The 24,392-nt window shown below is 45.5% G+C and overlaps 1 protein-coding gene across 12 annotated transcripts in view; it reads left to right on the top strand.

Annotated features, from left to right (window-relative positions):
* Positions 1 to 24,392, top strand: part of ANKRD11 (ankyrin repeat domain containing 11) — a 272,434-nt gene that overhangs the window by 223,127 nt on the left and 24,915 nt on the right. For 9 of the 12 annotated variants that reach the window (XM_049864073.1, XM_049864064.1, XM_049864067.1 and 6 more), the window contains one exon: positions 17,827 to 17,965. In XM_049864073.1, coding sequence (XP_049720030.1) covers positions 17,827 to 17,965 — 139 coding nt within the window. Of the gene's footprint in view, positions 1 to 17,826; positions 17,966 to 24,392 lie in introns of those variants that run through there. The other 3 variants (XM_049864075.1, XM_049864074.1, XM_049864076.1) reach the window with 2 other exon arrangements.

Here is a 24,392-nt window from a genome sequence, read left to right as displayed (position 1 = left end):
CAGCAGGTGAGATTCACATAGGCTTTAGTGAAGGCTAGCAGACCCTATGCTCTCCTTTGCGGGATGAGGGTGTGTTCTAGAGGCCCACCACAGGAGGAGACACCATGGCCCAATGTCTGGTCTGCACCCTTCATCCAAGAGATGGGATTTCTTGTTTTGGAAGCTAAACGGGGCTATGATTGGAAGGCCTTCTGCTTCCTTCTGCTTCTTTACCCGCTTCATCCTGTTGTCTTCCTGGCAGGTCTCAAACAAGGTCTGTAAATGGAACAGTCCCTGTACCATATGTTCCCCCATTCTCTTCCAACTGCTGGGGGCCCTTACTTGCACCTGGTTTCAGCAAATCAAAAGAAATTACTTGAAGAAGAAAAGGAGGCTGTGTCCATATAATGGAATCAGAGAGGGCAAAGGTGGATGTTATTAACTGGGCCCCAGGGCCAGAAGTGCTCATTCCACTCAGTATCCTGGGGTGTTGGCACCAGACTCTTGGCTCTCAGTTATCCCCAAGGGACATCCTCAGTCTCTTTGAGTCTGAAAGCAAGCATTGGCCATTGGCATGTTTGTCTGTCTTGTTTTGCTGGGCAGATCGGAAGACAGAGAAGAGTCACAATGAAATGTGACTTGCCAGGCTTGGGTCTCATTCTGTTCTTCCTGTGGCTCAGCGGACTGGGCCCAATTGGCCCAGCCTGGCCCCGGTCGTGGTGCACCCTGGAATCATGTGTGGCTTTAGTGCGAGTGGAGAGGCCACACGTCACTGAGAACTTCCTTCTGGTTCCTCTTGTTCTCCTCCATTATCAGTATGAACTTTCCAAGAACCCAGCTCAGACTGAACCACGCTTGTCCGGCCTCTGCCTATCACTCATCCACCTTGCTCTTCGTCTCTGTGGCACCTGTGCCTCGGTCATAGCCTGTGTTTTGTTTCCTTGTCTCCCCCACCAGAGGAGTGGTTTTGTGTTTGCACCCTGTTCCCAGCTTTAGAACAGTGCCTTGGATCTACTGGGTGCTCACTAGATACTTACTGTGTGAAGGAAGAGCACCTTAGATGTGCTGATACCCTTGGGTGCTCAGATCAGATTTAAAAATTGGAGTGGCAGGTTCAGGCCTTTGAGTTTTCAGATTCTTGTGTTGTCCTTCTTTCCCTGTATTCCTCTTCCTGATGTTTAATTAATAGAGTAAAGCAGAACACTCTCACTTGCAGAAAAAATAGCTTGAGAAAACTCCTTGACTCTAGCCTTTTGATGGTGGGGGCCCCAGCCCAGCCACTTGCCACCATGGACACAGACACTCTTACGGTCACAAGGTTGCTCCATTCCCACCTGACTCCTGTGGACATGCACCCATTCCAACCTCGGAGGTTGGCCAGAGGGGTCCTCTGTTTCTGACCTCCAATGTATACTGAACACTTGGGGGCAACTACACATGAGGAGATAGGTGATAGCCCTGACTTCTAAATTTTCTTCCTTCTGCAAATGTTCTCACTTAATTCTCTTTCCCAAATTTATTTTTTTAACTTTCTTTTTAAACATTTCTAATGGAAAATTTCACAGATACACAAAAAAATAAAACTATAAATCATACCCATCAGCCAACCTCAAAAGCTGTCAACACTTTGTCCATCTTGTTTTATTTATCTTCTCCTACATGTATTTTAAGCAAACCCCAGACAATTTTTTTCTCCTGTAAATATCTTAGTGGGTGTGTCTCTCAGATAAGGACTTTCAAGAAGCACAGCCTCAATGCCACTATCACACCCAGCACAATTCCCATTCCTTCTCACTAGGCCACCGTGATATATTCTCCCAGCCACTCTGGGTGTGTCATCCTGGGTTCAGGTATGTGTCCAAGTGAGCCGTACCCGTGCCACGGCTCAGGGTGAGTCATTGGAGCTGCTCCCCAAATGGGATGGGGTGCTAGCCCATGCAGATGATGCAGAAATGCCATCAGGCTCAGAGGAAACACAGCCTGTCCTCATCCGTGGCCACTTTCCCTGTGTGACCTGGCTGGATTTGAGAAATACATAGAGGTCAAGGTGAAGCATAGAGACTTTAAAAAGCATTGTCATCTTTTGTAATGAGCTCTTAGATACCAGATTAGACGTACTTTTTATCTTTAAACCAGTGTCAATGTGTTCACTCAGTCATGTGAGCTGTACTAAGCGTTGGCCAGGTACAAGCCATTTCAAGATGTGTGCTCACGCAGTCTTGGCAACAGTACGGTTGTTATGGTGGTGCACGCCACGAGGATTTGGGGGGCACCATTATCGTGCTGGAAACCCTGGTGGCTTAGTGGTTCAGAGCTACAGCCGCAAAGCAAAAGGTTGGCAGTTCGAACCCACCAGGAGCTCCTCAGAAACCGTTTATAGGGCAGTTCTACTCTGTCCTATAGGGTCGCTCTGAGTTGGAATCTACTTGATGGGGCAGCAGGTTTTTTTATTATCCTGCTGCCAAGCCCTCCAACAGGTCACACCACTGTGGGCCTCACTGGGATCTCTCTTTTTCCTAATCATTTTGAAATTAAATATGGAGTAAAAAAAAAAAAAAAAAAATGGAGTAGATACTAAAAAATGTTTATCAAATACATCACACACCCCACTTCTGCTTTCAGAGGTAACCACTATCTTGAATTTTATCATTCTCTTGCTTTTCAATTTTTAAAACCTTTTCGATGCACATATAGAAAAGAATAAGACACATTTAACCAGTCTGACACATTTATGCACAATTGAGCAGCCATGTTACTACCACTTGAGTCCAGAAATAGAACATTTCCAGCATCCTCACAACCCCCCAGTTTCTCTCTTTCATAAGCCCCTTCTTTCCTAGAAGACACAAACTCTCCTGATGGCATGGCAGTCCCTTTGTGGCTGTACTTTAGGGTTTTACTACCTAAAATATTCACCTCCCCACAACTGTTTTTGGTCAGGCAGAATGTTTTAGTGCATCTAATTTTCTATCTGGCCTCATATTTGCTCCTCATGGATTTTTGGACAGTCCCTTTCTGTAGTAGCCTAGACCATTCATGTTTATTCTGTTGTTCATGTTAGGACTTGTAGGCAGCTAATTGTTTTGGGGCAGTTGTAGACCAAAACTTAGTGCATTTATTTAAAATTCATGGTAAATCAGAGCTCAGAGTTCTGAGCACTGCATTTATTCATTCCCTCAAGTACTCAGCTCTGTGCTTAGGAGCGTGCAGAAGAGAACTGTGAGTGGAGGGATAGCCACCCTCTGGGTCTCACAGCCCTTGCTGCCATATAGGATATGAGAGGACAGTGGGCTGTGCTGGCCCTTAGGAGGGAGAGATGCTGTCCTTAGGCAAGGGTGGATGAGAAGGTGCTCCCAGGCAAGGAGGGAGCTCGTGGGAGGACAGGGCCAGAAAAGTTCTGAGAACCTGTGGAGTCTCCAGCATCCTCAGGAGCCGGGGCAGCCTGGACCTGCCTCTTTCTGATGTGGTCCTCTTCATCTGCATTCTTTTGTCCGGTGTTACCTTTCTCATTTTTATGGATGGGTGGGGGGTGGGGTTGTTTTCCAGTGTGTGGATATTACACATGGAGCTTCCATGAACATTCATGTCCAAGTCTTTGTGTGGACATGTGCTTTCCTTTCTCTTGGCTAAATACCTAGGAATGGGTGGGTTCTGTGGTAGGAATATGTTAACCTTTTTGAGAAACTGTCAAACTGTTTTCCAGAGTAGTTGTGTGTTTACTCATGTTAAATACCTTTGCATTCATGACTGTGTGTGTGTTTGTGCGCATGTGTGTGAGACTTTCACACACATGTACTCTTACAGTTTATTGGGATATTATTGACAAGCAATAAACTGTACATATTTAAAATGTTTAGTCTGAGAGATTTGACATATGTATATACCCATTATTTTGCCACATCAAGATAATGAATATTTCCATTACCCCATACATTTTCCTCATGGCCCTTTATAATTCATTCCTCTCTTGCAGTTGTAATTGCTGCCAATAAGTTGTACACCTGTAAAAAGTTGAATTGGCAAAAATTATGTGATATATTTACAACAACAACAATAAAAAGAACAGCTGCTGAGGCTGCTTGTATACAATGAAATACCTCATGGGATTTGGTTTCTTGGTTTGGAGGTTTAGGGTCATGGTTTCATGAGACTTTTCAGTTAATTGGCCTAATAATGTGTTTAGTGCTTCTAGTCTACTTCCTAGTTCCTTGCATAGTGTCTGCGGTCTTAAAAGCTTGCAAGTGGCCATCCAAGGCACAACATTCATCTCTATTCACCTGCAGCAACAGAGGAAGGACAGTCAGGAATAAGTGGAGGAAATGGGTATGTGACTAATTGCCTCTGTGAACAACTGCCTCCTCTGCTATAAGACCAGAACTGGATGGTGCCCAGCTACCATTACGGAACGTTTTGATCAAAGATTCTAAACAAGAATCCTGATCAGAATAGGCAAAGTGTAGAACAGAATTTGAAATCCTCGTGGAATCTAGATTTTCTAGAGCCATGGAGACTAGACGAACCCCTGAAACTATTGCCCTGAGATAATCTTTAAACCTTAAACCTAAAGCAAAAATATGCCCTGAAGCCTTTTTAAAACCAAATAATACTTTAGCTTAACTAGTAAAGAATGCCTGCCTTGAGCATTGTGCTCTTTTAAGAGCTACCTACATGGGATGACAGTGATAGCAGCAACTCGAAAGGAAATTTAGGTAGCAGTGAGTTTATGTTAATGGGGGAGGAACAATCTGGAAAAAGAGGATGAGAATGGTTGCACAACTTGAAGGATGTAATTAGTGTCAGCTAATTGCACATGTAAAAATTGTTGAATGTTCTATGGATATTCTCAACAACAAAAAAATAAATTATAAAAAAATATATATCCCTCCCTTTCTCACCCTTCAATTCCTAGACAACCACTGATATGCTTTCTGACACTACAGACTAGTTTGCATTTCCTGTAAGTGAAATCATATGGTATGTACTCTTTTTGTCTGGCTGCTTTTACTCATCATCATTCTGTGGAGACACAGCCATGTGGTAGCATGTATTGCTGAGTCATTCCTCGGTAACACTGAGTAGCCTGTAGGAGGGATAGATCACAATTTGTTTATCTGTTTGCCTGGTGATGGACATTTGGGTGGCTTCCAGTTTTTTGCTATTATGGATAAAACTGCTGTGAACACTCGTGTACAAGTCAGGTGTGGACCTGTGCTTTCATTCCCTTGGGTAGGTGTTTGTTTACCTTATTAAAAAACTGCCACTCTCTAGAGTGGTCACAGTATTTTACTCCACTTGGGCATTTGCATCAGCAATGTAAAAGAGTTTCCAGTGTTCTACATCCTCACCAAAACCTTTTAGTTTTGGCTATACTAAAAAAAGTAGGTATGTAATGGTATCTCAGTTTGTATTTCCCTTATAAGTGATAATATTAAGCATCTTTTTATGTGCTTATTAGCCATCTGTATAATCCTTTCTGGTACAGTATCTGTTCATGTATTTTGCCCATTATAAAACTGGGTTATTTATCTTCTTATATTAATGCGTTGTAAGATTTCTTTGTATATTCTGGGTACAAGTCCTTTATCAGACACGTGTTTTACAGATATTTTGCTCCCAAGGCAGTGACTTGTCTTTTCACTCTTGTCACATTGTCTTTTGAAGAACAAATACTTTTGATCTTGATGAAGTCCAGTTTATTGTTGTTGTTGTTAATTTTTTTTGTTTGTTTCAGAATTTGTACTTTTTATGTCATATCGTTGGCAAATGCAAGGTCACAAAGTTTTTTCCTATATTTTCTTTGGGAAATTTTATACGTTCTTACATTTAGATCTGTGATCCATTTCAAGTTAATTTTTGTCTATGCTGTGAGGTCAGGTTAAAGGTTAATTTTTTGGTATATGGTTATCCAGTTGTTCCATCAGTTCCAACACTGATACCAAAAAAAGACAAAGATACTTCAATAAAAATAATTGTGACCACTATTCCTTGGAAACCGTGGTGGCGTAGTGGTTAAGTGCTGTGGCTGCTAACCAAAGGGTTGGCAGCTCAAATCCGCCAGGTGCTCCTTGGAAACTCTATGGGGGCAGTCCTACTCTGTCCTATAGGGTCGCTATGAGTCAGAATCGACTCAACGGCACTGGGTACTGGGTATTCCTCGTGAATCGAAACATTAAAAAAAATTCTGTAAGAATTTTAGTAAACAGAATTTAAAAATTAATATGTCATGACTAAAGGGGGTTCGTACCAGGAATGCAAGATTGGTTTAACATTCTAAAATCATTCTTGGAATTCATTATATTAACAGACAAAAAAAACCCATATGATCCAACCAGTTGATGCAGGAAAAGCTTGGACAAAATTCAACACCTACTGATGGTAAAGAACTCTCTGCAAAATAGGAATAGAGGGGAATCTCCTCAGTCTGATACAGAACATCTACGAAAAACCCACAGCTAGCACACTTAGAGGTGAAAGACCAAATTTCCCCCCCTAAGACTGAGAACGAGGCAAAAAGATACCTGTTCTTACCATTACTGTCAACATTGTATTAGCAATTTTAACCAGCACAATAAGGCCAATAAAAGACATACAAATTAGAAAATAAGGAACAAACTTGTTTTATTCACAGACAAATGATAGTCTATGGAGAAAATCCTAAAGAATCCACACAAAAGCTACAAGAATTAGAAAGTGAGTTTAGCAAGGTTGCATAATACAAAGCCAGCATGCAAAAGTGTGTTTCTCAGTGCTGTTAATGAGCAATCAGGAATTAAAATTTTAAAAATACTATTACAGTAGCATCAAAAGTATGTATTATTTTGAGATGAATTTGATGAAAAGTTTGTTAAGACTTACACCCTGAAAGCTACAAAAACATTGTTGAGAGAAATTAAAGACCTAAAAATGGAGAACTGTACCTCATTCATTGCTCAGAAAGCTCTTCAGTATTATTGAGATGGCTTGTCTCCCCAAATTGATTTATAGATTCAACAGTGTCAATTCAAATTCCTGAGGGCTTTGTTGTGGAAATTGACAAGCTGAATCTAAAATTCATATGGAAATTCAAAGGACTTAGAATAGCCAAAACAACCTTGAAAAGACAAAATTGGGACACTTAAACTCTGATTTTAATACTTACTACACAACTGCAAAAGACAGGAGAGAAAGAAAAGACCAAAATAGATGTCAGAAGAGACTCTGAAGCTTGCTCTTGAACATTGAGTAGCTAAAGCAAAAGGAAGAAATGATGAGGTAAAAGAGCCGAACAGAAGATTTCAAAGGGTGGCTCAAGAAGACAAAGTAAAGTATTATAATGGTATGTGCAGAGAGCTGGAGATAGAAAACCAAAAGGGAAGAACACGTTTGGCATTTGTTAAGCTGAAAGAACTGAAGAAAAAATTCAGGCCTTGAGTTGAAACAGTGAAGGATTCTATGGGAAAATATTAAACGACACAGGAAGCATCAAAAGAAGATGGAAGGAACACACAGAGTCATTATACTAAAAACAACTGGTTGACGTTCAACCATTTCAAGAGGTAGCATATGATCAGGAACTAATGTTACTGAAGGAAGAAGTCCAAGCTGCACTGAAGGTATTGTTGGAAAACAAGACTCCAGGAATTGACAGAATATCAACTGAGATGTTTCAACAAACGGATGCAGCACTGGAAGTGCTCACTTGTCTCTGCCAAGAAATTTGGAAGACAGCTACCTGGCCAGCCGACTGAAAGAGATCCATATTTATGCCTGTTTCCAAGAACGGTGATCCAACCGAATGCAGAAATTATCGAACAATATCATGTGCAAGTAAAATTTGCTGAAGATCATTCAGAAGTGGCTGCAGTAGTGTATTGACAGGGAACTGCCAGAAATTCAGGCTGGATTCAGAAGAGGACATGGAACCAGGGATATCATTGCTGATGCCAGATGGATCTTGGCTGAAAGCAAAGATGTTTACCTGTGTTTTATTGACTGTGCTAACTGTGTGGATCATAACAAATTATGGATAACATTGCGAAGAATTGGAATTCCAGAACACTTAATTGTGCTCATGAGGAACCTGTACATAGATCAAGAGGCAGTTGTTCAAACAGAGCAAGGAGATACTGCATGGTTTAAAATCAGGGAAGGTGACTCAGGATTGTATTCTTTCACCATACCTATTCAATCTGTGTGCTGAACAGATAATCCCAGAAGCTGTACTACATGAAGAAGAACGGGGCATCAGGATTGGGGAGAGACCATTGACAACCTGTGTTATGCAGATGACTCAGCCTTGCTTGCTGAAAGTGAAGAAGACTTAAAGCACTTACTGATGAATATCAAAGACCATAGCCTTCAGTATGGATTGGACCTCAACATAAAACAAAACTCCAACTGGAACAATAAGCAACATCATGATAAATGGAGAAAAGATTGATGTTGTCAAGGATCTCATTTTACTTGGATCCACAATCAACAGCCGTGGAAGCAGCTGTCAAGAAATCAGAAGACGCATTGCATTGGGTAAATCTGCCGCAAAAAAACCTCTTTAAAGTGTTGAAAAGCAAAGATGTCACCTTGAAGACTTAAGTCTCACCTGACCCAAATCATGATATTTTCAGTCGCATTACATCCTCGCGAAAGCTGAACAATTAATAAGGAAGACAGAAGAATTGACGCCTTTGAATTGTGGTGAATATTGAATATACCATGGGCTGCCAAAAGAACAAATAAATCTGTCTTGGAAGAAGTACAGCCAGAATGCTCCTTGGAAGCAAGGATGGTGAGACTACATCTCATATAATTTGGACATGTTATCAGGAGGGATCAGCCCCTGCAGAAGGACATTATGCTTGGTAAAGTAGAGAGTCAATGAAAAAGAGGAAGATTGTGAGGATGGCTCAGGACTGGGCAGTGTTTCGTTCTGTTGTACCTATGATCATTATGAATTGAAACAGACTCAGTGGCACCTAGCAACAACACTTTCCCGATCATGATGTCCTTCTCCAGTGACTGGTCCCTCCTGATAACATGTCCAAAGTAGGTGAGACAAAGTCTCACCATCCTCTCTTCTAAGGAGCATTCTTGCTGTACTTGTTCTAAGACAGATTTGTTCATTCTTCTGGCAGTCTATAGTATATTCAGTATTCTTCCCCAGCATCATAATTCAGAGGGATCAATTCTTCTTTGGTCTTCCTTATTCATTGTCCTGCTTTCACATGCATATGATATGCACATGCATATCATGGCCTGATTCAGGTGCACCACAGTCCTCATATAGACATCCTTGCTTTTCAATACTATAAAGAGGTCTTCTGCAGCAGATATACCCAACACAGTACAGGGTCAACAAGGAAGAGGAAGACCTTCAATGAGATGGATTGACACAGTGGCTGCAACAATGGGCTCAAGCATGACAATGATTGTGGGCATGGCGTGGAACTGGGCAGTGTTTCGTTCTTTTGTATATGGGGTTGCTATGAATCGGAACCTACTCGACAGCACCTAACAACACAACTACAATAATGAGATAGTGTGGTATTGGCATGAGGACAGGCACGTTGAAATGCAGCAGAACAGAATCCACAAATAGACGCCCCACACACGTGGTCGCTGGGTTTTTGACAAAAATACCAAGGCAACTCCATTGGAAAAGGACCATCTTTTCAACGAATAGAGCTGGAACAGCTGGATTGACATATTCATGCTGTTTCTAATGGCTGCAGTGATTTTCGTTCTTTTTAATCCTTTGGCCATCTGTAATTTGTAGATAAAAGCCAGTTAACTACTTAAGGTAGTTCCAGGGTCAGTGTGTCAATTGGACTGTGACCATTTTTAGGACAGTTGCTACAACTTTCTTGTCCCCTCTGTGTGCTTCCTCACGCGTCATAAGCCTGTCGTGGTGGAGGGATAAGAAGCCAGCCCTCTCTCCTGGACTATAACTGATGCATGTGGAGCCCCTCACCGGCTTGTCATGAGGATTAAATGAGGATAGTAATGTAAAGCACAAGTCATTGGGGGTCAATGCTGGGTAAAGTGGTTATCATGATGGTGGCTTTTGTGGAATATCAGTGTCTGACACATAGGTGCTCCATAAAGGTTGAATTTAATATTAAAGGTGTTTGTTAGCATTTAGGAAATGAGAACATTTTCTAATGTCCACAGTTGGGTTTTGTTGTGATTTTACTAGTGAGGATAGTGAAGCTCGAAGAGGTTAAGTGAACCTCTGGTCATGCAGTTCAGTTCTGAACTCCACTGTGCTTTGTGGGCTGTGTCCATAGCCACCCTGCAGTGCTTGCGTGTTTGCAGCTCGAGGCCCAGCCCCTAATGTACTCCAGGTACATTATACATGTTTTCTTTAACTTTTCCCTCACATCTTGCACAGACAGTAAGGTGAGAGGCAGGAATTTAAATTTTTTTGGAACCCTTTTTACTGAGATATAAATGTACCTCGTATTTTATATTTCAGTATAAAACCTGTGATGATCATGACCCGGATGAGAATATCCAATATTACCATCACCCTAGGAGCCTTCCTTGTGCTGCCCTTAACCAGCCATTACCCCCCTGCCAAGAGGAACCTCTGTTCTGACTCTTATCGCCTTATATAAATTTTGGCTGTTGATTTATATGAAGGGAATCAGTTGTTCAACATTATGTCTAATTTTGCCTGTATATGAGGCAGTTGAAAATACCGTGGTTTGGGTCTGACACACCTCAGTCATCAAAGTGACATCTTTGCTTTTTAACATTCTTAAGAGGTTTTTTGCTGCAGATTTGCTTAATGCAATATGTTGTTTGATTTCTTGACTGTTGGTTGCACAGGCATTGATTGTTGCTCCAAGAAGAATGAAATCCTTGACAACTTCAATTTCTTTGCCATTTATTATGATGATGTTTATAGGTGTGGTTCCGAGGATTTTTTTTTTTTTTTTTTTTTACATGTTCAGATGTAATCTGTACTGAAGGCTGTAGTCTTTTACCTTCTTCAGTAAGTGCTTCGTGTTGTCTTCACTTTCGGCAAGCAAGGTTGTGTCATCTGCATATCTGAGGTTAATTAATCTTCTCCAGCCTGATGCCGTGTTCTTCATATAGCCCAGCTTCTTGGGTTATTTGCTCAGCATACAGATTGAATAAGTATGGGGAAAGCATATAGCCCTGATACACACCTTTTCTAGTTTTAAACCAGGCAGATCCCTTTGTTCTGTTGGGATGGCTGCCTCTTGATTCATGTACTGGTTCGCATGAGCACAAATTAAGTGTTCTGGAATTCCCATTCTTCACAATGTTATACATAGTTTGTTATGATCTACAAGGTCAAATGCCTTCGCATAGTCAGTAAGCCATGGTATTATTAATTGCCTCATATTCATGCGAAAACTGCGCAATAAAAAAGCAAGACTGAAGAAGAATTTATGCATTCAGATTGTGGTGCTGGAAAAGAATAATGAATATACCATGGGCGGCCAGAAGAACAAACAAATCTATCTTGGAGGAAGTACAAGCAGATGTTCCTTAGAAGCGAGGATGGTAAGACTTCATCCTGCTTACCTTGGACACATCATCAGGGGGGACTGGTCACTGGAGCAGGACATCATGCTTGATAAAGTAGAGGGTCAGCAAAAAACAAGGGAAACCCTTAATGAGATGGATTGCTACAATAGCCACAACAGTGGGCTCAAACAGCAGTGATTGTGTGGTTGGCACACTAATGCTGCAGCCACTATTGCCTCAGGCAACCCATGCAGGTCCTCCCAAGTGTGCCCACACCACACACTTGTAATACACCCCGCGTACCCACAGAGACCCCTGCCAGCTGCACTCAAGCGTGGTCCCCCATGAGGGACCATCTAGCTCAATTGGCATAACATAGTTTATAAAGAAAATGTTCTACATTCTACTTTGGCGAGTAGCAACTGGGGTCTTAAAAGCCTGTGAGCAGCCTTCTAGGATACTCTACTGGTCTCAACCCTTCAGGAACAGGGAAGAATGAAGAAAACTAAAGACACAAGGGAAAGATTAGTCCAAAGGACTAATGGACCACGTCTACCATGGCCTCCACCAGACTGAATCCAGTACAGTTAGATGATGCCCGGCTACCAACACTGACTGCTCTGACAGGGATCACAGTAAAGGGTCCTGGACAGAGTGGAGAAAAAAGTAGAACAAAATTCTAACTCAAAAATAAACCAGACTTGCTGGCCTGACAGAGACTAGAGAATCCCTGGACACGTTTTCAGTTCAGTAATGAGGTCACTCCTGAGGTTCGCCCCTCGGCCAAAGATTGAGCAGGCCCATGGAAAAAAACGAGACTAAAGAGGTGTACCAGCCCTGGGGCAGGGACTGGAAGGCTAGAGGGAATAGGAAAGCTGGTAAGAGGGAATGCAGGGTTGAGAAGAGTATTGACATGTCGTGGGGTGGTTAACCAGTGTCATAGAACAATGTGTGTACTGTTTGATGGAAAACTAGTTTGTTTAGTAAACCTTCATCTAAAGTACAATAAAAGAAAAAAAAAAAACAACAGAAAAGACTATTTGTTACATCTAGAAATATATGCTTAAAAATGTTGATATGCAACTAATGGTTAATGGAAAAAAAAAAGTGTCCCCAGTGAACAAGTGTGTTGATTTTATTAAATCTCATCCCTTTAGTCCTCATCTTTTTAACAGTCCATGTGGCAAACAGGGATATGCATATAAAGCCCTTGCGCTGCGGGTCAGAGGAGGACGATGGCTCCAGCGCATTTGTGCAGCTGTGTGAGTTCCAAGCTTGAAAGAGCATCTTTCAGACAAATGGTGGTTATTCAGAGCTGGGTATCTCGCAGATATTTTCTCAAAAATGAATGAAGTGATCTTGTCACTTTAAAGGAAACAACTGACAGAATTTTTGGCTAATGATAAAAATGAAATTTCAAGCAAGAATTACAATTTTGGAAAACTTTATGGGTGATGTATACTGATGTCTGTTACTTACTTGGAAATGCATCAAAGAAGATGGACGAACAGACCGAGAGATAATGTGATAAAACAAGTAGCACAAAATATGAATTACAGAATCACGGCATTGGCTACAAGTTTTAAATTTGTCTGTGTATTTGATATTTTTCATAATAAAATGTTGAAGAAAAATAGCTGATATTAGCAGTAGGTTTTTTTTTTTTTTTTGGTAGGTAGGTAGGTAACCTTTATTGGATTAAGGGAACTCCCTTCTAGTTTCCTGAGCTTTTATCACAAACGGGTAAATTCTGTCAGATGCTTTTCTGCATCTGTTCAGATGATCGTATGTCTTTTTTGGAGGTCCCTCCTCCTCGGCAGGTCCACAGTTTGAAACTCTTGTCTTCTTAGATCATAAGAATGCTGAATTTTCTGCCAGATTTTTTACCCTCCAACATTTCCTTTCTGCTTGGGTTTTCCCGGTTGAGTCCCCAACCTGCGCACACACGCGGACAGACAGACGGACAGACAGACACATACACGGTAGCCAGTGCCACAGAGAATTGCAGTGTGAGTGCCCGGCTCAGACTCAGGCCCTTTGTTCTCGGAAACTACCAGACTCCAGGCTGCTGCTGCTGCCGCTTCTCTTCCGGTCCTTCTCACATGCAATGGCCAAGGGAAAGGAGGAGGAGGGAATGCAGCTCAGGCCAGAGGCCCACTTCTCTCCAGGCCCCTCAAGTCCTGACTGGTTTGGTTGTTTTCTAGTGTCTTAAAACAGGAGTGTGTAATGAGAAAGAGGGGTCTGGCTTCTCTAGCTGCTCTCAGCAGGAGGTTTAGTCTAATACCAGCAATACCAAGCATTACAGTGGCTAGCAGAAGCCTGGGATTTTCCTTTAGCTTGAAATGGACTCCAAAGCCTCTGCCTTTCACTACACTAGAAAGCCTGTCCTGTGTGTTTTTCAGTCTAGTCTGTTTTTTGAGATAAGCTTTGGCAGGGCCACCAGGAGTATAACGTGGGGTTGGTAGATTCCTGGAAATTATATTCCCCACAACTGTTGTTCCTGCCACGCCCTCTTTAAAAGTATAGTCCCATTTCAGTGAAGCATTTTGCGTTTTGTGTCAAAACTCTGGTAGCAGGCACGTCTCGATAGGTGTCAGTACGAGGCATGAGTCATTTTCTCTGAAGGCTGATGGCAGAGCCTGAGGGGGGAGCAAAGTGGTGGTCAGCAGTTGTCCATATCTGTAACCCTCGTTTTCACAGTGAGTTAGAAGCCTGTGCTCATAGACTGTGCTTCTCTCTTCTGTGTCATTGCAGCCATGATTTGGTTAGAATGAAAGCTGGAAAGTTCTAAAGCACTTAAATTTTAGATTCCTTGTGATCCAAGAAATAGCTACTCTGGGAGAAAAGGCTGGCCGTCTAGTCTGCACTGAGGACTGGGTCGCCAGACGTGACCTTTGGGCCGTGAGGTCTGTGTGCTCCGGGAGCCACCTGTTTCCTCCTGGCCTTGCTGTTGTGCTTTGTCCTTTGGGAAGAAGGCAGTAGAGATTTGTGGTGGCTGCACGTGTCCGTTTGAGCTTCTGTTACCTCACTGAAAGACTGATGATGTTTCATTGAAATGCTACATGTCATCAGAAGAGGGGCGCTTTTAGAAAAATGTCAGTGCACAAGCTGTACTAGAGGCCAATTAAACCAGAATCTGGGGGCGGGGGGCGCTGCAGTACCAGCATAGGTGGGCTCTGCATGGGCATTCTGGGTGAAAATCACTTATCCTGATCACCCACCCCACCCCTCGTTCTAGAAGGTCTGAGGCGCAGAGACATGTAGTAGCTTGCGTCGCCGTGGCAAGCACAATGCCTCAACCCTCTGTGGTTGTCTGTTTGAGTCTAGAAATGAGTTCTGGTATGTGCACGATTTTTTTAGGCACAAGATCTCTGCTAATTCTGGGTTTGTTCTCCTTACTGAAAATGTTCCTCCCCTGAGCACCTTGCAAGAACAGAGCGGTATTGATGCATTCGGTAATCACACAGTGAAACAGACTGTCATGAAAATAATGTCTACTGTAGAATTAGATTTGGCTCAGTCCTTTTCTCCCTGCACCACCACCCCCATGCCCCATGAAGGATACAAGTTTTAATCTTAAGTGTGCAGAGAGATGACTTTTTTATAAGCACACATCGTCACATGGTTGAGATACGGAACAAATCTGGCACCTCTCGAGGTCTCCACATAAATCTTAGACTATGTCCCATCTCCTGAGATGATCACTATTCTGATTTGATAAATATTGATTATCTTTGTCAGACCTTGAGTTTCTTATAAATTAAATCATCATACATGTATTCTTGTCTGGCTTCTCTCATTCCACCTAATACCGGTGAGGTTCATCCATGTTGCTGCATGATGACTTTTCCAGAATTGATTTATGCATTTGTTTTTTGACGGGCAGTTATTTCATTTTTTGACTATTCTGAACAAAGCTGCCATGAACATTTTTTACTAGTTTGTGAACGTATGCTTTCAATTTTTTAACTTTATTAAAAACTGTCAAATCATTCTCCAGAGTTTGTCTTTTCTTAACTTCTAGGTTTGGCAAAATACCTGGCTGACTGGTCCAGCTGGACAATCTGCTGGGATCAGAAGGGGCAATAGGGACCTTGGGAGGCTGGCACTGTCCCCAGGCTGCTTGGTGGCCAAGGTGTGCTCAGGGCCCTCCCAGGAGTTGGTGTGGTGTCCTCATCACAGGTGGTGGCGGTGTGGCCTCGGTGCAGTGGCCTGAGCGCCAGGCAGTGTGCATGTTATGCCTGCCCAGCCCCACCTGGTCCGGCACAGTGAGATGCGGGCCGTGTGTGGAGGGAGGTGCTACCAGATTAGCACAAGGAAAGTGAGCAGAGCTATGTTTGCCAACAGCTTACCTGAGGAACATACCAGAAAAGGAAGCTTGCTGGTGAGGGAAGGAGTGGTATATTCTCCTGTCTGAGACAGCAGGCAGGCCTGGTGAATGACACGATACCACAGACATCTGCGCTTTGGCACGTATGACTCATTGCAGCACTTAATACACATGACCAGGGGTGAGGGATGTCATAGCACCTGGAGCCGCTTATTCCAAAGTGAGCAGGAGGGAGAGACTCTGGCCCTTGCTGCCCCTGTCCGTGTGTCCGAATGAGGCCCAACCAGCAGTGGGACAAACTGAGAAGTGCTGATGACAACTGTAGACACCAGAGAGATTCTGAGGCCTATGGGATTAGTTCCAGGCACAAGGAGAAAGCCCCCTTGAACCCCAACTCAGTCCAGGGTGTCTGAGGGCGAAGCCAGTGCAGCTGGGGCCACTCCCCCCCCCCCCCCCCCAGAGGAAGACCCTGTGCTCTGTGATGTGTCACTTTCTCAGTTCTCTCATAGCAAGAGGACAGCACCTGGTCATCTGATCTTGCACCCTGCTCTGCCATCCCTCTGCCTCTGCCCCTGGGACCATTCTTCCCTCACAGCACTGTGCCCTCTTCTTACCACACGTGCATCTCGTGGTTTCCATGCCTGACTTAGAACCCACTTGCATACTTCAGCTTTAGAGGCTGTTGTGAGACCATGAGCCATGTCCTTCAGTGGGCCTGATCTGCCTGTACGCTGGCATTGGCGTGCTCCGTCTGTCCCCTAACCCTCTCTGGAGGTGATGCTATTTCCCCGTTTTGCAGACAGTTGGCAATGATTTCCCCAGAGCTCTTAAGGTGCAGGAGGGAAACAGGGAGCAGTCAGGCTGAGCCATAGCCCATGGTCTCGTGAGGGCACCCCACAAGGCAGGGTCATTGCTCATCCAGAAGCTTCCCTAGCTAGCCTAGGAGGACGCGTAGTTGCACTCTGAGTCTGGGAACAGGAGGGGCTGTTCACTGCCAAATGAGAGATTGCATTTCCTGGCACTTGAAATGAAATTGCAGCTGTTGTTGTTGTTGTTAGGTGCCATTGAGTCGGTTCCGATTCATAGCGACCCTGTGCACAACAGAATGAAAAACACTGCCCGGTCTTGTGCCATCCTTACAGTCGTTGTTATGCTTGGCCTCATTGTTGCAGCCACTGTGTCAGTCCACCTTGTTGAGGGCCTTCCTCTTTTCTGCTGACCCTGTACTCTGCCAAGCATGATGTCCTTCTCCAGGGACTGATCCCTCCTGATAACATGTCCGGAATATGTAAGACGCAGTCTCGCCATCCTTGCCTCTAAGGAGCATTCTGGTCACACTTCTTCCAAGACAGATTTGCTTGTTCTTTTGGCAGTCCATGGGTATATTCAATATTTTTCGCCAGCACCACAATTCAAAGGCATCAGCTCTTCTTCGGTCTTCTTTATTCATTGTCCAGCTTTCACATGCATATGATGTGATTGAAAATACCATGGCCTGGGTCAGGCGCACCTTAGTGTTCAAGGTGACGTCTTTGCTCTTCAACACTTTGAAGAGGTCCTTCGCAGCAGATTTGCCCAATGCAATGCATCTTTTGATTTCTTGACTGCTGCTTCCATGGGTGTTGGCTGTGGATCCAAGTAAAATGAAATCCTTGACAATTTCAATCTTTTCTCCGTTTATCATGATGTTGCTCATTGGTCCAGTTGTGAGGATTTTTGTTTTCTTTATGTTGAGGTGTAATCCATACTGAAGGCTGTGGTCTTTGATCTTCATCAGTAAGCTCTTCAAGTCCTCTTCACTTTCAGCAAGCAAGGTTGTGTCATCTGCATAACGCAGGTTGTTAATGAGTCTTCCTCCCATCCTGGTGCGCCGTTCTTCTTCATATAGTCCAGCTTCTCGTATTATTTGTTCAGTATACAGATTAAATAGGTATGGTGAAAGAATACAACCCTGACGTGTACCTTTCCTAACTGAAATTGCAGTAGACTTGAGGATTTTGAGAATTTGGGCATTATGTCTGAGGCTGCACTTTCTTTTCCAGGATAAAGATAAAGTTTCTCTGACCAAGACCCAAAAGCTGGACCGAAGCGATGGAGGGAAGGAGGTGAGAGAGCGCACCACCAAGCGCAAGCTGCCCTTCACCGTCGGCGCCAATGGAGAGCAGAAAGACTCGGACACAGGTAGGAGACTCCAGGGGGCTACTGTGATTGTCCTTGTGGCTCTCAGTGTATGGGACCCACGTCACTGCCCCGGGTCATGGTGACTGTGGGGTCACAGCACCTTCGCCCTCCATGTGGTGGAACTGCCCCTTTGCTCCTCTTCAGGCCTTTCTGCCATTTCCTCCTCTGACTTCTTCAGATCATCCTGCCCTGGCAGCATCCCACATCTCGTGTGCCTGCCTTGTAGTCCTCCTAAATGAGCCTCGGGGAAAGGCATGGAGTGGTGCAGCCCCCAGCCTCTTCTGCCACTCTTGCTTTGCATAGGAGCTGCCCCAAGGCATTCCTGCGGAGATAGATGGAGAGTGAGTAGTGCACAGGAGCTGGGGCCAGGCATCAGGTCAGGCCACACAACACCTTGACCCCTCCAGTCCTTCAGGGCAGCTTGGGGCAGTAAGGGAGCATCACACCAGAGATTGCCCACATGTGTGAAGGGGAAAGGGGGCAGGAGACATGGAAAATGCCCCCAGCACATCGGGGAACCACCTGTGTTTGTCCAGTATGGGGGTGCGGGGGCTGGGCACCTACCCCCGTAAAAAACACTCAGGCCCTAGTGCTATGTAACATTAATTTATGTATACATTAAATCCAGTTGTTTGTAGCAAAAGCCAGACAGCAAGTGGACGTGAACACAAATCAGTGCAGTCCTCCCAACCCCTTGGCTGGACCTTAGGCTGCAGTGCGGTGGCGGGCGGGCAGGGTGGCGGGTGGGGTTGGTCCTGATTTGGTGAGTTAAGGTGTGACGTGTGCTTGTCTCATGTGGGTGGGATGTGCTTTTACACAGACTCTGCCTTATGGTGGCTTATCGTGGCAAGGGCTGGGTCCTGACAAGGACAACAACCCCCCAGCCCCTGCTCCTCTTCCACCTGGCTGCATGCACATAGGACCTCCCAGCCCACTGGTCACCACCCTCAACAAGAGGCCTAGGATGAGCCCCACCGTTGGGCTGCCCTGTCTTGTTGCCAGTTCCTCAAACACCAGAACGGCCACCCTGGACCAGGGCTAGAGGCCGGGCCCAGCAGGGGTGTCAGGGTGTCGGTTCACTGCAGATCACAGAAGACAGCAGATCACACTAGAGGAGATTCAGGTCAGGGGGAAAAAGCAGCAGTGTTCGGGTCAGGCTCTAGAGATTCCACTGTGACTTTGGGAACATGTAAAGGCTGCAGACAGCCCACCACGGCCTTCATGCAGGAGATTCTCCGATGGCCAGGCCCTTTCCTCCCAGAACGTCCAAATTGGGAAGTGCAGAGGCCCTGCAGACTGGGCTCGGATCCTCCTGGATGGTCTGAGTGAGCGTAGGGCTACCTCACGGGCTGTGTTTAGTCACTGGTGGCTCTGGTCCTTGAGCTCTGTGTGTTTGGGGCTGGTGAGGCTCTAAGAACAGGAAGGGGAGGCTGCTAGGGCTAGATGCTCCTCAGAGGAGCTGAGGAGATGGGGAGGAGAGAAGTGGGTGGGCCCCTCCACTGTGGGTAGCCAGAACAGATGGCGGACAGCCACCCCTTCTGGGCCCAGAGCCTTCTTTCTCCTACTTGTGATGCTCATGTCAATTTCTGCCATAGAAGGGCATCACTGGATTACCTGGTTACAGGGTATTTGGATCATGGGCGGGTGGGGGTCGGTGGTGAAATGGTTAAGCGCTTCGCTGCTAACCAAAAGGTTGGCAGTTTGAATCCACCAAGCAGCTCTGTGGGAGAAAGACCTGGCAATCTATTTCTGTAAAGATTATAGCCTAGAAAACCCTGAGAGTATGGCCCCTGGACACCCTTTGAACTCAGTACTGAAGTCACTGCTGATGTTCACCCTTCAGCCAAAGATTAGACAGGCCCATAAAAGAAACAATAACACACATAGTTCAGCCATGTATATGAGACTAAATGGGCACACCAGCCCAAAAACAAAGACGAAAGGGCAGAAAGGGACAGGAAAACTGGACAAAATGGAAATGGGGAAGCCAAGGTTGAAAGGGAGAGTGTTGATATTTCGCAGGGTTTGGCAACCAATGTCACAAAACAATACGTGTCTTAAATGTTTAATGTTAACTAATTTGCTCTAAACCTTCACCTAAAGCACAATTAAAAAAAAAAAAAGATTATAGCCTAGAAAATCTTACGAGGCAGTTCTACTCTGTCACGTGGCACCTAACAACAACAACAAAAACACACCAAACCTGTTCCAATCGAGTCGATTCCGACTCATAGCAACCCTATAGGACAGAATAGTGTTTCCAGGGAGCAGCTGGTGGATTCAAACTGTGGACCTCTTAGTTAGCAGCTGAGATCTTAACCACTGCCACCACAGCAACATCAACAACCAAACCCATTGCCATCGAGTGGTTTCTGACTCATAGCAACTGCAAAGTGAATTTTATAGGCAGGCGAACATTGGACAGTCCTATAAGAGCTCCAGCTATTCCTCGGGATTCTGCTGTGGGAGTCAGGGTGGGCGGTGCCCTGCTTCCAGGGGGAGGGCTGTGTGTGGTGTGGTGCTCCCTGGTCAGTGTCTGGTGTCCTGTGCTGAGACAGACCAGCATGCGCTGTCATGGCGAAGCCAATGCTCACTCAGGATAGGTGACCAGTCCATGCTTGCTCACTGGTTCTAGGTGGTGGAGCACCTTTGCAAGTCCTGCTTTACCTTGACGGTAGAGAAGGGGCCCTCCTCCAAAGGCTCTGGTGCTTCTTGGGCACTCTGCTTCTGAGGGTCTTGTGGGGCTGTTTCTGAGGATGGGCCTTGTTACTGGACATACTGGCAAGAGACTGCTAGCAGGCAGGTTCACCTGAATCCCCATTAGTCCTCTGCGGAGTAGTGGGCGGCTCATGGAACTGTGAGTTCTCAGACTTTTAGCTTCTCTCTGCAGCATGGGCCCAGTGAGGGCAGGGGAGGATCACTGCGAGGTAGGAGAAAGTGAAGAAATTAAAAAATACAGTTTCCCAGTCAGTGACTACTTTACACAAATCTAAATACAAGAGAAATGGAATATTTGCCCTCTTCTATATTATCCTTTGGGGGCAGATTTTAATATACAACTTTCTTGTATTGAAACAAAACCAGATTTTACAGCAAGGTGATTCTGACAGCGGTGAGTGGGCAGCATTACTTGTACTCACCCATTGCCATCTAATTGACTGCAACTTGTGGCAACCCATGTGGTACAGAATAGAACTGCTCCATAGGGTTTTTATGGCTGCAATCGTAACAGAAGCAGATCACCAGGCCTTTCTTCCTCAGTGCTGCTAATGCATGGATTGGAACCACCAACCTTTCATTTAGCAGCAAACTGTTTGTGCCAGTTGCTTATACTAGGCATTTGTGTTTTTAACCCAAAGTCTCTTAAACCAGCTCCTCTTTTCCCCCTAAGATTGCTTTTAGTCCAGATCCCTTCTGCCTGGCAGTAGGCTGCTCCTATGCACAGGCTGGTCTTGGCTTCCTTGGCTGATTTGTGTTAGTTGCTAGTTGTTACTTAGGTCTGACTCATAGTGACCTTATATATAAAAACACGTTGCCTGGTCCTGCACCTTTGGCATGTTTGAGTCCGTTGTGGCTGTTGCGTCAGTCCATTTCATGGAGGGTTTCTCTCGTGTTTGCTGACGCTTTATTAAACCTGGTATCTTTTCCTAGCAAGTGGTCTTCCCTGATGACATGTCTGAACTAAGCAAGATGAAGTCTTGCTATTCTGTTTCTAAAGAACGTTCTGGTTGTATTTCTTCTAAGGCTTATTTGTTCAGTCTTCTGGCAGCCTACAGTATATTCATATTCCTTGCCAACTCCATAGTTCAGATCATCAGTTCTTCTACCTTCTGTATTCATTGTCCAACTTCTGCATGCACATGAGGTGATTGAAAAGATCATGGCTTGGGTCATCAAAGTGACATCTTTCTTTTTAATACTTTAAAGAGGTTTCTTGCTGCAGATTTGCCCAGTGCAATACGTCATTTGATTTCTTGACTGCTGCTTCGGTAGGCATTGATTGTGGATCCAAGTAGAATGAAATTCTTGGACGCGTCAGTGTCTTCTCCATTTATCATGTTCTTTATCGGTCCAGTTATCCACCTTCTTCCTGGTCACATCTTCTGGTCAACATGGTGCCTGAGCTGGGTGCTAATTCCACACTGACCTTGGGTTTCTTCCTCAGACTCTGATTTGGGGCTGATGGCAAGAAGCCATTTCCCTCTGAGACACACACCTTCCCGCCCCTGCTGTCTGCCAGCTGTGGAGCCGTGGGATGACGGGCAAGAGCTGTGGCCGGAGTCGCTGGGCAAACCCAGCACAGACAAGCTGTCAACCAACAGGAGGTGGAAACTGCACAGTGGGTGGAGTGAGAGTGTAATGTGAGGAACTGTCAGCTCTGAGTTCCTGTGAGGTAGAAGGGGACTTTCTGGTCCCCCGGCTGAAGGCTGACTTGGAGGGATTGTGACCTCTTTGGAGGTGTGGTTCAGCCACAGGACAGCAGAGAAGTCCTGGTTTGACTAAGCTGAAGCTGAGCTGGAGTTGCTGGGGGTACATACAGGAGCTGGTCACACACTGGGTGGAGCGATGTCACAAGGACAGGCCCTGGTTCCCTGGCTGCAGAAGGGTTATACCCAGGTACAAGGTCGTGGGTCAGGGCAGCCACTAGACATCCTCACACTGCATGCAGGAGAGACCCCTCTTCTGTGTGTTGCTCCCGCGCCCTCTGCTGAGAAAGCATGGTATCGCGCTCATTGTCAACCCTGAGATTTACGGCAGAGCCAACATGGACGGAGCTGAGGGGTGTCCAGAAGGCAAGGTTCCAAGCAGTGAAAGCTAACTGTCCTTGGATTGTCCCCCTGAGCATTCCTCTGAACCTGCTTGCTTGCTTTAGGTGTGTTCTAGGACCCTGGAGAGGAAGCCTACATTCACGTTCCTGGTGGCCTGAAAAGGCTGGCTCTGCCGTGACTCGCCCACAGGAGGTGCAGTGCTGGGTGCTGAGTCAGGCCTGGCCACATGCCAGAGCCTGTACCTCACCTCTGCCATGCAAGTGTGGGGGTGCCGAAAATCTGAGCCGTCCACACACCTCCCCTGTGAGTCCCCGTACTGGGAGCTGTCAGCCCCTCAGCCTGGGCAATTGCCATGGTCCATGTGAGCACAGTAGAAATTGCTATCCCATTCTCCCAGAACCAGGCCTCTGTGAAGATGTACAGCATCTGTGGTGGCCCTGCCCAGCCTGCTGGCTCTTGTAGACACTCAGGGCCCAGGACAGGTATAGTTGCCTGGCCAGGGGCCAGGCTGGCTGGCTGTCTCTCCAGCCAGAAACAAGCTACCACCCTGAGTGTGCTCTTCACGTGGATTCACGATCCCTCGCTCTTCAAAGCAGGCAGCCCTCCTCACTTAGCCACTTGCAGGGGAGGTCCATCTGAGGAAGTCTCACCACCTCTGCTCTGTCCTGGCCTCTTGCACTAACACTGAAGCGTGTCCTCAGCTGCTCAATGCTAGACTCATTTCTAAGAGCTTTATCACCAAAAGTATTCGTGAATGAAATCACATGACGTCAACTATACTATTCTGTCTACTTTTTATATATTTAGATTTCCCATCAAAAGAAACTTTAAGCATACATGAAGGCATCTTGTCTGGGATGGTGCAGACCTTCACCTAACTTCTCTCAGGGTTTCCAGGATGTCCCCACCCGGCTCCCATATTGCTGCTTAGTCTGTTAACGTTCATCTTGGCCCTTCCTACCTGGACCACTACGGGGGCCCTGATTGCTGTCCCCAAGAGGCACATGGCCCCTCAGAGAAACAATGTGTGCTAGCAGCCACCCTCCTCTCAGCACCTGAGTGTTTCTTTGGAACAAGGAAAAAACTTAAAAGTTTTTCTTAAAGTAGCTTTTACCTTGTGAATAAGGCTGTTGTCCCTGGTGTTTGGGGTGTTTATTTGGATGTTAAGGTATGAACACTGAGTATTAGGTGTTTGGTTACACTTGCTCATTTACTGAACTCATGACAGCGCGTGGCTCCTCTATGGGGATTCCAGGAAGACTCCCCGGACTTGGTGTGTGGTGGTGCGCACAACTACCAAGGGACAAGGGCCACAGGGGGCATGCTTCGCCCTGCAGCACTGCGTGTGACGGCGCCTGAGTTGTTGCCAACAGGGGCTCTTCACAGCATGGGCTTGGAGAGGCACCGTGTGGGCCCACCATGGGCGGGGTGACTGGACCATGTTCCCTAACCTGTCTGTCCTCTTGGCATTTTCCTCTGTAACCCTGAGCTGAAGGGAGCCACAAGTCATGGTATGCAGTGTGCCATGGCTACTCTTCCAACCAGTTGGGTTAGGACATGGAGATGCCCACCCAGGAACATGCTTGCATGTGGTGCCTGATCTGTGGCACTGCCTTGCTCACAGCAGCTCCTAGGGGTCTGGAAGGGGCCTAGCATCA

This window comes from Elephas maximus, chromosome 21, assembly GCF_024166365.1.
Source record: "Elephas maximus indicus isolate mEleMax1 chromosome 21, mEleMax1 primary haplotype, whole genome shotgun sequence".
Lineage (NCBI taxonomy): Eukaryota > Metazoa > Chordata > Mammalia > Proboscidea > Elephantidae > Elephas > Elephas maximus.
The sequence above is the reverse complement of the archived record's forward strand: the minus strand, read 5'-3'. Positions and strand labels throughout refer to the sequence as shown.